Source organism: Trachurus japonicus, chromosome 10 (genome assembly GCF_045865225.1).
Source record: "Trachurus japonicus isolate A0001 chromosome 10, Traja_1.0".
In the NCBI taxonomy this organism is placed as follows: Eukaryota; Metazoa; Chordata; class Actinopteri; order Carangiformes; family Carangidae; genus Trachurus; species Trachurus japonicus.
In genome coordinates, this window is record NC_140916.1 from 23,760,355 (window position 1) to 23,776,323 (window position 15,969).

Sequence of the window (15,969 nt, forward strand, 5' to 3'; positions counted from 1 at the left end):
CCTATTGAATAGATTCTTCACTATAGGCCAATGCTGATTTTAGTTTTTCTTTTTGCCAGACAATATAGAGTGTGCAATTTGATGGCAATGGTTTTGTCCACATATTATTCTGATTCTGACAAAAGACAATGCAAGTCATTAAACACAATAAGTTGCCATTACAGGTGCGCTAAGTGGTGCAGTAGATTGAGCAGGCGCCCCATGTGTAGAGGCTACAGTCCTCACTTCAGGCGGACCTGGTTCGAATCCCGCATCAGGCGGCCCTTTCCTGTATGTCATTTCCCCTCTTTCTGCCTCCGCATTTCCTGTGACACTCAACTGTACTATCAATAAAAGCATAAAAAGCCAAAAAAAGTCATGTCAAAGCTTTAGGATGGTCTCCCGACTAATTATCTTTTTTTGGTCTAATCCCTTCTGCTTCTTCATTCCCTGAAGCTACAAGTTGTTTCTGTCCCCTCTTTCAATTTTCCTTTCTCTCACTCACTGTTTCTGTGGGTGATCCTTACCAGATATTTTGAAAGGTGTTTCAAAAACTGAAACTGTCTGTTACCTGCAGAAAAATACATAAAGTGTTCAAATAAGAAAAGATTAGCAAGTGATGGTCACTTTTTTTCTAATTTTTTTTTTTTTGCACGCACTGGACCCTGTCAGAACCTGTGAAACTCCCAGCATATAGTGTAGTAAAATTGCAAGTATTTTACATAAGTATTGTTATTCTTATTACAAGACACAGGAGAAGTATTTGTTCTGAAATCTTAAGGTCTTTGTGTGAATAAAATGGCTGATTGCAGATTTCTAGTTTCTTGTTGAAAGTTAAAATTAAATTTGTTGCCATGGCAGAATTAAGGCTATATCAAGACCATTATCAGCTAAGATCACTGTTCTAAACAGAAAAGAAACACATACAGGCTCTCTAGCACACATACAGTAGCCGTAGCCTTTTAGAGAAGACAAATTGAAGAATTGAAAAAGTAACAGAATCCAACAAATCAGGCCCTTGAACATAGATTACTTGAAGAAAAAGGGCAATGGTAAAATTATTTTCCCTGAAAATATGATCCACCTGTAGTCATGTTTACACAGAGAATTAAATTGATTATTAAAAAAGGACTTTTGAATCTGCTCTGAGAAAAATCACTCCATTATTTTACATAGAGCAAGGATTAGACTAATTAAAGCAATTAGTATTATGGCTAAAAAAGCTCACTCTGTTTAATAGACCGTGGAACAACTTTCCTTTTTTTCAGAGTGAAAAAGTCATGTGGATTTTTATTTAACTTTTCTTTATCATTGCTTTTTTCATGAGAAATATTGCAACATTAATGCGCACATCGATAGGAAAAGTAGAAAAATAGCCTTGGGTTAAACTGCTGTTGGGTAAAGGAAGATGGATTATGAGATGCATGAAACATAAATGTCTACACAGAAAACATTTTTTTGGATTGCTGTGGTAAGACCAAGAGTTTTTTTCATGTTCCTGGACCTTAAGTGGAAATTGTGTAGGTTGTTAATGCTTATCATTTAACAAGACGAGACTACCGTAGCTTGTCCACTCAGCTGGTGAACTGGTGAGGGTAATGTTGCCCCAGCACTGTCACATATTATGACCTCAGTTATTCCATATTGTCATGACAGTTTGGCATGGTGTGTGTTGAGTGTAATTGTCTCTGCCACTTTTTATTAATAATGCATCTCTTGTTCCCAGCTTGAGGGAGTTGATGCTAGGTTGCTTTGACATATTAGGCTACTGACATTTAAATTCTTTCAACTTGAAGTGATACATTATCATTTGGACCTGCATGAAAAGGACATGCATGTTCACTGCAGTGGGACCCCTGCCTCTCTTTTCATTTGCCTTTTTGTATCTCAGGATATTCTTCCACTGTGTGCTTCAGCATTTCATACTCCTTGCTTTCTCCTAGCCAAATCCTCTTTCCCATTTTCTCCGTCCTAGCAATCTTCTCCTTGTGTCCCTTTCTCTCTCGACAGCTCACTTTTTCTTCAACTCTTGCCGTCTTTGCCTCCGGCATCTACACTGAGTGACAGAATTTTGTTTTATCCCCATTCCTCGGTGCCTATGAAGTTGCCTCTCATTTTAAACACATTTTAGGCTGAAAGAATCTTGGACCCTGCCCACCTGAATATAGGATCTGTGTATAACGCAACAGAAAATGATCATTCATTGCAAGCTAAAAACAACTGCACACCAAATTACCTCTAATTTGGCTCCGACTGCGGGAGCAGTGCTACAAGAAAGGTAGAACAAGTTCTCTGGGAACATGAGGAGCAAAAACACCCAGGGTTTTCCTTCATCATAACACTGGGGTGCACAGACTAGGTGTTTCCAACATAATCTGACCAATCCAGGGGCCCCTCCACACGTGGGGCCCCTAGGCTGCTGCCTAGGCAAGCCTGTACATTAATCCGCGCCAGCGGACAAGGTTACCAAGCACTGCCACCCCACACCGATTAGGTGATTTCTAGTCGAAATTTCAGGGCTTAAAGCAGATATCAGTGGAATATTTTTGTTAATATAAGTCCTAAATAGTCCTATTTTCCGTCAGCAATCACTTACATGAAGTATTTCAGCCTAAACACGAGTCTCTCCGTCACTCTGCTCTGCTGTAACCCGAGGAGAAAATTTTCCTTGTGGGATACAAGTGTTATCCAATGAGGGGAGAGAACGGCATGAAGGGCTGTGTGTGCAGCCAAGGGATGCGCGTGAATGTGGTGACGTAGCACGAGGACCAATTGATGCCTGACAAGGGCGGGGGCTGCTAACTCATGGTGCGTTCAAGGAAACTCGTACTTTGTGTTTTTCCTTCCTGTGAAGTCATACCAGTTCGATCTGGTACGAGTTCACGGGTCGGAAGTTACGAGTGGCCGTTATAGGGAACTTTCACAGACAACAGGACGGTAAAAACACGAGCTACGGGTTACCTGGAACGCTACCAAGTCGTAGTTGTGACTTGAAGCTGTAACTTACGGTTTCAAAAGCCTGCCTTGAACACAGCATTAGCCGAAACGGCCGTGCCGCTGTTATCTGCTTTAAGTCGACCAAGAATTAGTTGATTACAACCCTACTGCTGAGTTGTCAAAATTGATGTCAAGAATGAGAAGAACATAATATCAGTATTTTAAGTCAGTGAATCCTTAACCATGCATTGCTTTTTTTTTGTGGCAGCCAGTCACTAATAATTGCTATTTATTTTACTCATCATTTATGGTTTTGATCCTTCTCTGTCCTTTGCTGTCCAGGAGAAGAAGGGATGCTCCAAGCTCCACTGATTTAAAACATGTTCTGAATTGCTTTTTTTAAATGACCAGTTATTGTATGACCTGGATCAATAAGGGGAAAGCATATAGATGAAATCCTAACAGTACTCATCCCAACAGCTGTTTAGTGGCAGACTTTTGGGAGGATGAGCACATCAGTTCAAACTCCCTTCACTGCAAATCTCATTTAAGCAATGTAATTTTGTTATAATAGAATAGCTCACCGTGAAATCACTCACAAATATCAAGGATTGTTGTTTGTTGTCTACTGGTTTAGTAGGGATGGAACTTTTCTGAAAATCCTGAGCCGACCCAACCTGAATGAGTGGAAGCCCGAGCCCGACTTGCCCAAGATCATTCATACAATATTGAGCCCGAGCCTTGACAGGCTTACACCTGGCGCCACAAGGGGGCTTGTTGTGTACCATATAAAAACAACAAAAATGCTGGTCAAGATACAAGTGTCATAGAGAGGAGCGTCGCTATCCATGGTTCTGACATGGAGACGAGCTGTGGAGGAGAGATAGACCGAACACGTCGCTTCATTAAACTCGTGTGAAAGAATAACAACAGTACAGATCAGTCGTCGCTGCTGTCGTGTGTTTTAAAAATTAGTGTGTTTGATTCTCGTGTCCGACGTCGTGACTCTTCCAGTGTCGACGCTCTGGCCAATCAGTGGAAGGCAGTCGGCTCACGTCAAGTTTTAGTATTGCCTTGGCTCGCTTGGAACCCGGCCTGTCAGGTCAGGCTTGGGCTGAAATTAAGAACTCTAGATCTTTTGTCCGTGCTGCTAATAAAGTCTCTGATTAAAGTTTCCTTGACTATCTTAGGATCTACTCTGAATATCCTTTTGAGAAAATATTTAGGCCGGGTCTGATCTAAATGATTATGCCAGAGTGTGAAGTCAATAATTTGACTTCTCGAAAAAACAGGTGGTACATTTATATTTTGGAAAAAAGCTGATAGTGGCATACATAGGATGCATGCATAGGGTAGGGGAAGTATCAGAGAATGTAATATGATGACCTCATGTGTATTTTATTGGCTTTCATTTGTTTGTCTGCTTTTTTTTTTTTTAAAAGTGGAAGATGGTTCAAGGGGATAAGACCTAATGCAAGGCCAGCGTGAAAAGAGTTCAATTTATCTAGTTGTAATCTCATCTAAATGCATAATTAAAACAAATTACACTCCACAATGTAACGGGAAAAAGATTTAGTGTCCCCAAGGCTTTTCGTATATTTACAGCCTCCATAAAACACTAGTCTGTCAGTAACAACCTGTCAGGCAAGGTTTCCCAGTTGTGGCCCTTGATCTCTTGCTGGTGAATTCTAGGCTTTTTGATTGGCTTTTCTAGCAGGAAGATGAAATGCACTGCCTTTCCCCACAATAGCTGAACATGATGAGGCCATGGCCTCACAAATTGTCCTTGACTAAGAATTTTCATATTCAAATGTCATTCTGCCGACTAATCATCGACTTGTGTCTTTCAGTTTTAGGCCCAATGTTTATTTTTTATGTTTTCGGTGATTGGTCACTAACAATGAATAAAAATACATTTTACACACTTGTACTTAAGTTCTCTCAACTATCCCTTTTTGTGGACACGTGGCAGATGTGATGCTGCCTCAGTCTAATTCATATTGAGTAAACCAAAAAAATTAAAAGGCTCAAAGCTGTGAGCTGTAACAATCTCGAGCTGGATGATTATTCTCTGTCAATGCACACATACAAGATTATAGATATTGAGTCTAGCTGCTTTAAATAGAGGAATATATTGTCCACTTTTGTTCCACTCTCTTTGGAGCACTAATACACTTATTTGTTACATTCACAGATGATAAAAAAAAGAAGAAAAAAAAAAGAAACCAAAACTACCCTTTGGGTTTATTTCTAACCCTGACAGAGGTTACAATCTGCTGTTTGCAGGTGTGTTGAGCCAGACAGTTACATTGGTTTGAAGGTGAGATGGACCGAATTGCAGTGAACTGAGCTGTGATAAATGTGTCTCACTGGAAGGCAAACCACATTTATGCATGTTTTAACACATGCACACACATTCACTCAGATACTCAGCCGTAGCAAGTCCCTTTTGTTTTCAGACATGGCTCTGGCCATGGCAACAGGAAATTACTGCACTCACAGCTCTGATGTTAAATGTAAAATGGGATTTATGTTACTTTAAATAGTAAGTAAATGCTAAACATAATGCACATTATTATGGACATTTTTATATCTGTTTTCCAAATGTATTTTTGTTGCTTTGTCATTGTTGTTGTTTGTTACATATTCAAAAGGTAAAATATTTGATAAAATATTTTACAATATCCATCCATAATCTACACCTTACATCTGGCTCAGGACCTTGGGGAGTGGGGCCCATTAAAGCACACATTCAGTGAGATCTATGCCATGGACAGGGATCACTAGGCTAACACATCTATATCCTGAGCTGCTGGTATCAGGTGTTTTCTGTTCACCTGACCAACACGTCTTTGACCTATAGTAGAACCAAAAACTATGGAGAAACCTCAGGGAAATCTGTAGATATTTGTTATCATCCGATAATTTAAAAATTTCGTTCATAGGTTGTCTTGACTTCAGGTGGAGCTTGTGTGTCACAATTTGAAACTTTTGCCTATAAGCTATTTCATAGCTGTAGGGGCCAGTGCTTGGTGCGATTGCCCCGTGGCCCCAATCATCAATGTTGTTTATTTATAAGCCCAGCAGACTGAGACACTATGTTTTTTTTTTTGCTTTTCCACGGGCACTCGAACGCGGCGTCCGACATGAGAATCAAACCCGTGAATTTTAACAACACACCGGCAACAGCGACCACTGATTAGTACTGAGACTGTTGTTATTCTGTCACCTGAGTTAAATGATGCTGTGGAAAAACACGCTGTGGTCCGTCATCGAAGTGCAGACGAGGTGCAAACAGTAGATACTGAGCAAGATAGTTATCTGTAGTTTACCTTAGTACTTGCGTGTACGGGACCCAGTGCACGACTCAGCTGTGAAGGTGGAGACATGCAGCAGTGGTGTATTTGCGACAATTCGAAAGAAAAAAGAAAAAAAAATTCTGAAGGAGCGCCGACTAGGATTTAGGAATGGCGGCCCACCACTCCTAAATTAATGTAGAGGAAACACTGACTCATAAGGAATATCAGAAGCATACATGAGCTCTGACCCCTTCAACCCTGCAGACTACTAAGGCCATGCTATCAGACTCATCAGTTTAGTGCCTCCCCCGCCAGGATACACTGTGCAGGTTAATTACTGAAGCTTATTTTCTGTAGGCCTCAGCAAAAAAGAGCAGGTAAAATTGGAGTTATGAGACATGTATACCAATATCCATCACATAGTTAGCGTCTTTAAAACTCTGTTTTGACAGAGAAGTATGCAGAATGCCTATTTTCCTTAAGACACAACTTGTACATGTGGATGTCCCTCTGGAGGTTTCTGCCATCTCTATATTTTGAGTTCAGTCAGAAATGACCACTGGCCAGCTAGATAGAAATCCTATTTGGTTCAAACTTCTTCCATTTAAGCCTTAGAGGCCACTGAAGAACCTTGAATGCTGCAGACATTTTGAGGCCTTTTATGCCTCACACATAATATATCCATACCAGGGCTTGATTTGTGCTCAGATATGCATTATTTGCTAAACGTGGACTAGTCTAATTTGCCAAAGTGTGGGAATATCTCAAAGATGACCAAGAGAAAAGGGAGGCACCACAGCGAAATGCCATGTGTCATAGCAGAAAAGGTCTGAATACCTGAGACAATGTGAAATTCCAGTGTCTCCTTTTTCATAAAGTTGAAAAACCCTCTCTGTTGTTGCTCTGTCATTATGAGGGTTTGAGATTAAATTGATGAGATACATAGAGCAGTTTGAGGCTACATACTTTAGTTCTACCCTGTCCATATACCTGAGCTTTGTTGTTGTGAGTCTAAAATAGAGACTTAACAGTTAATTTCAAATTTCAAGTCAAAAATAAAACAAAATTGAAGTTCAAAATGTTTCATTTGATGCACAGTGAACTCCTTGAACATCTTTGTGCAGTTTCACAGATTATCCAGTGAGATAGGCTAGGCTCACGTAGCAGTGCATAGGCTGCTATTGATCTCCATTATGTGTTATCTATAATTTGTCTGATTAAAAAAAATGTCTGCTGGCAAAAATATTTGTTCGAAGAGTAACTTTGATAACCAGGCAAATGTTGATGTTGTTATCCCTCTTGTAATTCATTTAAATGACTGCAACATCTAGAAAACTGGCATTTCTTCCTTCTACATGGGTGAGGATCTGTTTCTTTTATTGGTCCAAGGGAAGATGCTTAAGACCTTTTCACTGAAACAAACACTTCACATTTTCTATAGATGAAGTTAAGTGTATGCTTTGGTCATGAATTTATACTCGCATATGATAAGGTTCAATGACTTTCCTGCTGGATATCACACAGCCACAGTTTTTGAAACTGCTACGTTGTAGTATTAGTGAATTTATCTTTATTAATATGCATCCAGCCTGCCAACACTGAAAATCCAAAGTTGCACCTGTGCATGTACTTTGTGTCATTACCCTCACATTATGCACAAGCCAGTATTTCAGAGGTCCTTTTAACCTCCTTGCTCTGAAACACCAATGGGCTTTCTAATCAACGAATATTCTCAACAGCCAACTGAAATAAAAGGTGTTGCTTGCCTCACAGTACCTAAATCAAGAAAATGTTGTTTCAATTTCCTAAAATGTCTAGTCAGTTAAAAGAACAAAAATGATAGTATGTCAGTGTTGAATAGTCTATTTGTCCAAAAATGCAGATTTATGTAAAAACAATGTATTGCTATACTGCAAGACATCATAAAAATGTAGTTCATTCGAGCATTAAGTTAGTTCTCTGTGCAAGCACTCGGCACTGAATTTGTAATCTTAAATGCTATCTAAATGTTGATGTCTGTGACATTTCTCACAGTGTTGTTTTCATTGCCTGCCTAACCTAGCTTTTGAAGTAGAGCAGAAATGGAGAGACACTTAATCAATTATTTGATATAGAAAGTCAGCCAAAATGTGTCCAAACATGTTCTGCTTTTATCTCCTAAAATATCAAGATTTAATTTTTCTCTGTTTTTGATACTATAAGTTTGACACCTGCAAGGTAGCGTTGTTACATCTTGGTTTCTAAGTGCCTAGAGTGCTTTTTTGATGTTAATTTGTCACTCTTTTCTGAAACCAGTTTCTGAAACCTAACCAAGTCATTATAAAATATACTTATCATTCTTTTATTTGAATGTTCCCATTCATACCTGTAAAAACCCTGCATCAGTTGACCTGAAGGTAGGATTTTCCTGCTTGTTTACACTCTGGACCCCAGTTCTCTGACAGAGTACTATAGTTTTGATCTGCTCATTTGTTTTGGGTGATCCAATAAGTAAAGTGTCTTTCCAGGTTTAGTGAAACATGAGTTCGACGGAACAATGAAAGATTGTTTTTTTCAAAATCACATTGACTTGATGATCTCATCGATGTAGCTACTGCTGTCTACTGGGAGACAAGTAATGGACTTGAACAAATCATTTTAGTTATAGTGATGAAATTTTTTTCTGCACACATTATAGAAAATTAATATTTGTCACAATTGACATACTTCATGAAGTTTCACAGAATACTTATTTGTATGTCAAGTGTTGGGCTTAAACGTTGAGCTACGGATTTAAACATTGAACCAAAATGTGATGAAAGACCAAACCATGTTGTGAGCACCCATCATTTAGCAAACAGTGTGTAAATTATAACCATTTTATTTAAAAAATATATGTTTTGAGGGGGGAGGGGGTGTTTTTTTTTCTTCTTTTTTTCAGTTTGGCACATCTTATCCACTATACAGATATGAAATTGTACATATTACAATACAAAAGGAAAATGGGAAGAGAAAAGCATCCATTTTGCACAAAGAGGTTGGGTAAGAGAGAGGGGATTGATTCACTTGTTTTTTCTATTTTTATTTTTAGGCAGGGTGGGGACCAGGACTAGAGGATGACAAGAGGAAACAAAAACAGTTTACAAAGAGCCAGAGTGCAAAGGGATGCATATTTCTACAAATTTTGTGGATTTTCAGTCACTTAGTACAACCTTTGTCTTAAACAGTGAAATGTCAAATGATTGACAGAACTTCATAGGAATTTCACATACATCCCCATTTCTGTGTTATCAAAGATGAGTTCTCCATAATGTTTACTGTATGACAAGAAATATTCAACTCAATTTGACTTTTGAACATGCAAGACAGATTAGAAGGGCAACAGTAAAAGCAGTGCGAAGCTGGAAGAAAATAAAATTAGAAACAAAGTGGAGGTGCTTAGCTTTGGAAAAAAGTATGATCGGTGTCTGAAATGTTTTTCCATTTAATTAAAATGTGAGGTGGAACAATTTTTGGTTTACACGCTTTCTGAGATGATGTTGTAGGCATCCTAGGAGCATGTGCAGAGAAACATTGACACAAACATTCATTTAGAAGTTTGAAGCCAAATTTGGCAGGCTCTCGTGAGACAAAGCCAGAAAGTGTACCCTCTGGCTACCTCTAGGGGGCACTAGCCAACCAACTGCTTTTTAATTGCTCAAAACCAAACATCTCACTTTTAAAATGCTATGCTCTCATAAACATCTTGCTGTCTTCTGAATGGACTTTGTTTAACATTGTTGAAGAAGTTGATTTCCGATGTAAAGAATTTTACTTGGATTTTTACTTTTATAACACTGGGCAGCTCATCACTTCTCTAGTAGGAAAACTGCTGCTGCTATTGGTCAGTGTATATTTCAAGCCCAATGTGCTATCAGTCAATATTCTTCATTCTATTCTCCACTACCATTACTTAGCCAGAGAGATGCTCATTGGTTTTGATAAACTATGACATTACCCCATAGTTGCCCCTCTCCATCGTCCCATCAATTCCTCTCTCTTTCACCCTGCCCCCACCACCAAACTGAACACAAAGAAGTGCGGAGCTGCGGCAGCAGCTTTAGTCTGATGCTAATGCACATCCTCTCCCTGCTGCATACAAATGTGCCCTGACCCAGGCTTGCTGTTTGCTTATCACTGAATCTCCATTTGCTTTCAGGGTATTGACCACAGTTTAACTTGTCACTTGTGACTGCTTACCAAGGAACTGCTTTGATATTTATTATTCACCCTAACTACATTTTAAGACCGTAAATGACAACTCAGTATCCCTAACAAGAACAGTGTCTCAAAATAAAGGCTTCAGTGATTTTGTATGGTGTGGAGGATGAATCTACTAGAACTATTTTTGAGTGGCTGAACAAGCTAAATGTTGCTGGATCACTGGTGTGGGTGACAGAATATTAGATTATTTTTGCCTTGCCTTAATTGGTTCAATCTTGAGCCTGTCAGTCCTGATTAGAGTGTAAGCAGTAAAGAGCCTGGGCTACCGAGAAAGGTTTTATTTTCAGAGTGAAATGCTCTCCTATCTGGCATTTGCGCTGTTCATTACCCTTTCACTCACAACCCTCACATCTCACACTAACTTGTCTGTATATCGATCCTTGTTTACAATAGCAGATCAACAAACTGTACTTACAAGGTGAATTTGTCGGAAATAATATGGTCACAGTGTGCATTGCATTTGGATGCTGGGAATCCATGTACAAATCATGGAACATTTAATAATTTTGTATGTGATGCCCAAGGTGAGGAGGACATCTATTTGTTTCTCTAAGCAGTGTAGCATATTGAAGATTAACTACAGGCGACCAGTGCTCAGTGTTTCATAGGTTGAGAATCTATCTGTGTCAGTTGGCCCTCATGGGTTGGAGCCCCAATCTCCGACATTTGAGAGTCAGCTGCAAAACAGCATTTCAATTACGAGCTAACGTCTGATTAAAGAGGTCATTTTTCCAATTTATATAATTGAACATAAATTTACCATTCCGACAGTCTCCTCAATCATTATACACTTTTACTTGCATTTGCAGTGAGAATTTTTTTTGGAAGAAACCCAAAATTAAAAAAACAAAAAAATCCTCCTCATACTAAGGTCAGCATTTTTGTGGGGTGAGCTGTCCAAATAAATTCTAAAACTGGAAACACTCAGAGCCCTTTGATCTGATGAAAGTTTATAGGCTTGCCCAGTTGACCGATTTCTGATTTGGCAAAAGTAATTCCATTAATGTATACTAGATACATTTTTAGGGTTCCTCCTTCCTCAAGAGGGGATCTGTTTTATTTGTAATCTAATAATAATAATAATAATGACACTTATTTTCCACTCATATTCAGGGTTTGAGTTTGGTCTCAGTCTCCTTTAATGTATTATTATGTATAATGTGTACTTCTAAAACAATGAAACTGTAAATCAAAGACGTTCTGATAACTGATCCAATTCATTTGCCCCAGTGATTTAGTGATTGGCTTACAGTGTCTGTGGTGCATTTAGACACATAATTTCAAATATTTACTTTGTAAAAGAAATAAGACATAAATCACATTTCTCCACTTAATGTATTCTGTTAGCAGAGGGCCATTTGGCTAAGTATTTTCTCTGGGCTGCAGAATATAGAGACAATGTGGAGACAAATCTCACAGTTTACAATTTTTTGTTTAAAATGATTGCCCCCTTGCCTGATATGAACAACGTTGCATTCATAGAAAAATAAATTTGTAACTATCTCTACCTCATCCCTAAACTGCCATGTCCAACCTCTGTCATTGTAGCATTCAACATTTCTCACATATTCTCAAATCTCACTTGTAGAAATTATGCTTTTTACATTAACTGGAAAAAAAAAATCAAAAAAGCAAACCCTGTATCATCTGAAATGGTCAAATGGCAAACCCTATGCTCTAGGAATAAATAAGAGTTCATACTTCACACTCTTTGTAAGGCAGTTGCTGACACTTGCACTGCCCATAGCCGTTGATGATCACGAGTGCCCCTTCTTCATGGCTGGGCTCATACTCATTATAGGGTACCTGTGTAGCTAGATCTGCCATAGGCTGCCGCTGCTGGGTCCTCATCTGTCTGCGGTTCTGTATAGCCGAACAGTGGCGTATCCGACGCAGGGTGGGAGGGCAGCACTTCCGTGAGATATACACAACAAAAATGATGAAAAAGAATGAAAATAGAAGGGCCATAGTTCCAATGATAACCCTATGAGTCATAACAGTGTTGTCCATTGCTGCGTAGTCGTCCGTTACAGCTGACTCTTCGAATGTAGCAGTAGTTGTTGGAGCAGTGCGTGGTGTTTGTGTTGTGGTTGTTGTGGTAGTGACTGTGGTAAAGCTCCCAAAATACTCTGCATAGTCCTGTGTGGGGGTTGGCTGCATAATCCCAAACAAGGAGCTTGTGATCTCTGCAGCTGTAGTAGCGTCTGTGGTTGTACTAATGGTCTGAACAACTGGTGCTGAAAAATTCTGGCAAAGCTGGAATCCATAAACGGCATCAAGTATCTCCTCACCTTGGGCATATTCAGGACTATGGCAGAGAATGGAGTGTTCCCACCTTCCCTTAAAGGTGCTTAGCCAAGTGGCCAGAGAGCAAATCCTTTTGGTACATTCCCAAAGGTTGCTGGATAGCCCAATGGTGCCCAGAGACTGCCACATATCCATGACTTGGGGATCCAGACTGCTTAGTTTGTTGTTATCCAGCAGCAAAATCTTTAAATTTGGCAGCGTTTGAAACACATCTGCGGTCAGGACACGAATTTCATTCCCTGTGAGGTCCAACTTCTCTAAAGTGGTCCAGGTCCACTCCATGCCACATGTGAGGTTGCTGATCTTGTTCCATTGCAGATATAGAAACTGCAGGGCAACAAGGCGAGGGAAATGGGCCAAGTTGATCTTGGTCAGTTGATTGTGCTCCAAGTGGAGCTCTTTAAGCTTAATGAGCCCAGCAAATCCATTGCGAGCCAGACTCCGTAGACGGTTGCTACTCAGGCCCAGATATTCCAGGCTGCGGCAGTCCCAGAATGCCCGAACAGGTGTGGTGCGAAGTAAATTGGAGCGAAGATGGAGTATCTGGAGCTTCCTCAGTCCATGAAAAAGTTCTGGTTCCAATGAAGTCATCTGATTGAAGGACAGGTCCAGTATCTGGAGGTTGATGAGGTGGATGAAGGTTGTGTTGGGCAACTTGGTGATACGATTGGAGCTCAGGTTGAGGTCCTTTAGTTTGTAGAGCCCTTGAAAGGCATCCTCTTGTACGGTGGTAATCTGGTTGTGGTCTAGATGTAGCCAGGTCAGCTGGCTGAATCCATAGAACTGATCAGGGCTGAGCTCAGTGATACTATTGTGGCGTAGTGACAACCCCAGGGCCCCCTTGTCCACGCCATCTGGGGGTGCCTGAAGCCCCTGGGTGTCGCAGTAGAACTGCAGGTCCTCACAGCGGCATTTTTGAGGGCAGGTTGTGCACGATGCAGGAGGCAGCAGGCACACGAGGAGCATGCTGATCACACACAGACACAGAGCCGCTGGTGCAGGTCCCACCAATGGCCACCTTGAATGGAAACCTGGGTGGGTTCAAAGATAAGAAAATGAACTGTGGGGCGGGAAAGCTAATCTCTGCAGAGCACTTATTACTAATTCATGATGGTGATTGTGTTGTTTTTTTGTTTTTTTTGGCTGTTCTTACTGTTCTCCATACATACGCCAGTTTAAGAATTCTACATCGACAACTTTGACAAACATAACTGCTTCGAGCTTTAGGTTTAATGGATCGTCGTGGATTTAATTTGGCATTTAATGATCAAATATATCATGAGCTGGTCTCAATTTTGGTGCATGTATTTGGTCTTTTTTTTTTTTTTTGCATGCTCTGTAATTGAATAATTTAAATACTACATTTCTGCTGATTACTGTCATTGGTCATTTATGCTGTGTCTTTTTCATTTTTGGGAAGCTTGGTTATGCTGTTATCCTTTGAATTTTTGAACTTTCTTTCTTAAAATAACAATCAAGTTTTTTTCATCACTCAAGACATCTGCCACAGAATACTGCTGATATTTAAAAAGTATATAATCACAACTCATGCGTCAGTCGAGAAGGAAAAATGAAGGACAATTGCAGTAAATAGACTAGGCTGAAGAGCTTTTAGTCCTCAGCCTCCCTTGCTCTTAGTATTCCCTATTCATGTCCCGACCTGCCTTATAAAGGGGCTAACTTACCCATTCTTTTGTGCACATCGGAGGCTGCATTCAACTGTCCTTTTCCGCAGACTCTTGGAGCAACCAGATGGAAGAAAAATCCAAAGGGAAAAAACCCTTTTGAGTAAGCACAAAAGGAATCAGCCTCTTTGGAAATAAAGCAATTCTGAGTCCACCCAAATGAAACAAAATATGAAATTCCATGTCCCAAGATTATGTTTATTCCTGTTGTTTTGCTCAGAGTCCTTTAAAATCCAAGCTCAAAGAAAGGGTTGAATCTTTTCTTTCATCCCACGGATCCTTGAAACAAATATTGATATATTTTTTTTTTAAGTTGATCAGTTGCATCCAGAGCGACTCCAGTGAACAGACCCCCCCCCTCTCCTTTTTTTCTTTTTCTTTTTTTTACCCTTTTGTTTCCCTTCCACCGCAATGATGTCAGCTCAAATGGTTAATTGAAGATCAAGCGTTCCTGTTTCATGGCTGTGCTCTTCCAACCCTAACTTGTTGATGGCAGCCAGAGATCCTGCTTCCGATGCCGGCTCAGTCTCAGCATAGCCTCTGCAGAGCTGTGAGCGGAGCCCTCGTCTGCTAGCTGAGACGCAGGGAGAGAGAAAAAAGCAGAGCAGGGAGTCAGGGATGTTATTCTGAGCTTTTTGTTGCAGCCACTCACTGCTACAGAGTGGTGGCAGCCTGGCGTCGATCATCACTACTGTTTCTCTCTCTCTTTTTCCCTCCCACTCACACAAACACCCTCAGTCACTTGCTCTCTGCCTCATACACACTGCTTGTGCACCTCAGTCTTCCTCCACCTCCCTCTGGCACCCCCCCCCCTTCCCTCCCACTGACTCGTCACCATCGGAATATTGATATCTTGAACGTGTTGCGGCAGCTTGCTGTTGAAATTAACCACAGCTGTAAATCTTAGCCTCGCCTTGCCGTTGTTCTACACTACGTGCTATATATATATATATGAGAAAATATATTTGAGAAATAAACAAAACACCACAACAAAACAAAATTTAGTTTGTAACATGTGGCTCAAGATGACATGGAGTGATGAACAAAGGTGTGTTGCATTGCCATAGGAGTATGCTGTTGCCGTGCTAACATAGGGTGTCTGGCTTATATTCATAATTTACATATCCTGAGTGCAGTGCTTTAATTTTTGAGCACTGCCATATGATGTATGGCCAGCTGCTCAGAAGTTAAATTAGGCTAGCTTTTAAAATCTAATAGACAGGGCTGAATACTTGCTTGATGGTGTGGTCCATGAGGTGAGATCAAAGTAACTAAAATGGTGCTAACAATATATTTTTTTTGACATTGAGCAAATGGATATGATTTGTGGTTTTGTTAAATGGAGGTTGCTTTTGAGAACCCTTTAGAGTGCTTAACAGAATGTGATGTCTGTGCTGCACTGCATGAAAATGCAGACTTTTTCTTAATTATTTAACGTGGGAGGAGACGATGTGAAGGTAATTGCAATGCACTAAATTTAAAGCCGTACATATCTAATCCGTTCTCTAGGATCTGTACTG

General features: G+C 40.1%; 2 protein-coding genes across 3 annotated transcripts in view; one reads left to right on the forward strand and one right to left on the reverse strand.

Annotated features, from left to right (window-relative positions):
- ctnna1 (catenin (cadherin-associated protein), alpha 1) overlaps positions 1 to 15,969 on the forward strand; it is an 82,901-nt gene that overhangs the window by 24,785 nt on the left and 42,147 nt on the right. The gene's annotated exons all lie outside the window — the stretch shown is intronic.
- lrrtm2 (leucine rich repeat transmembrane neuronal 2) lies at positions 9,060 to 15,248 on the reverse strand. Its single transcript, XM_085790207.1, has 2 exons — positions 14,450 to 15,248; positions 9,060 to 13,795 (listed from the first exon to the last, which is right to left on the reverse strand). The coding sequence occupies exons 1-2, from the start codon at positions 14,451 to 14,453 to the stop codon at positions 12,153 to 12,155; spliced, it is 1,647 nt and encodes a 548-aa protein (XP_085646333.1). The 5' UTR covers positions 14,454 to 15,248; the 3' UTR covers positions 9,060 to 12,152.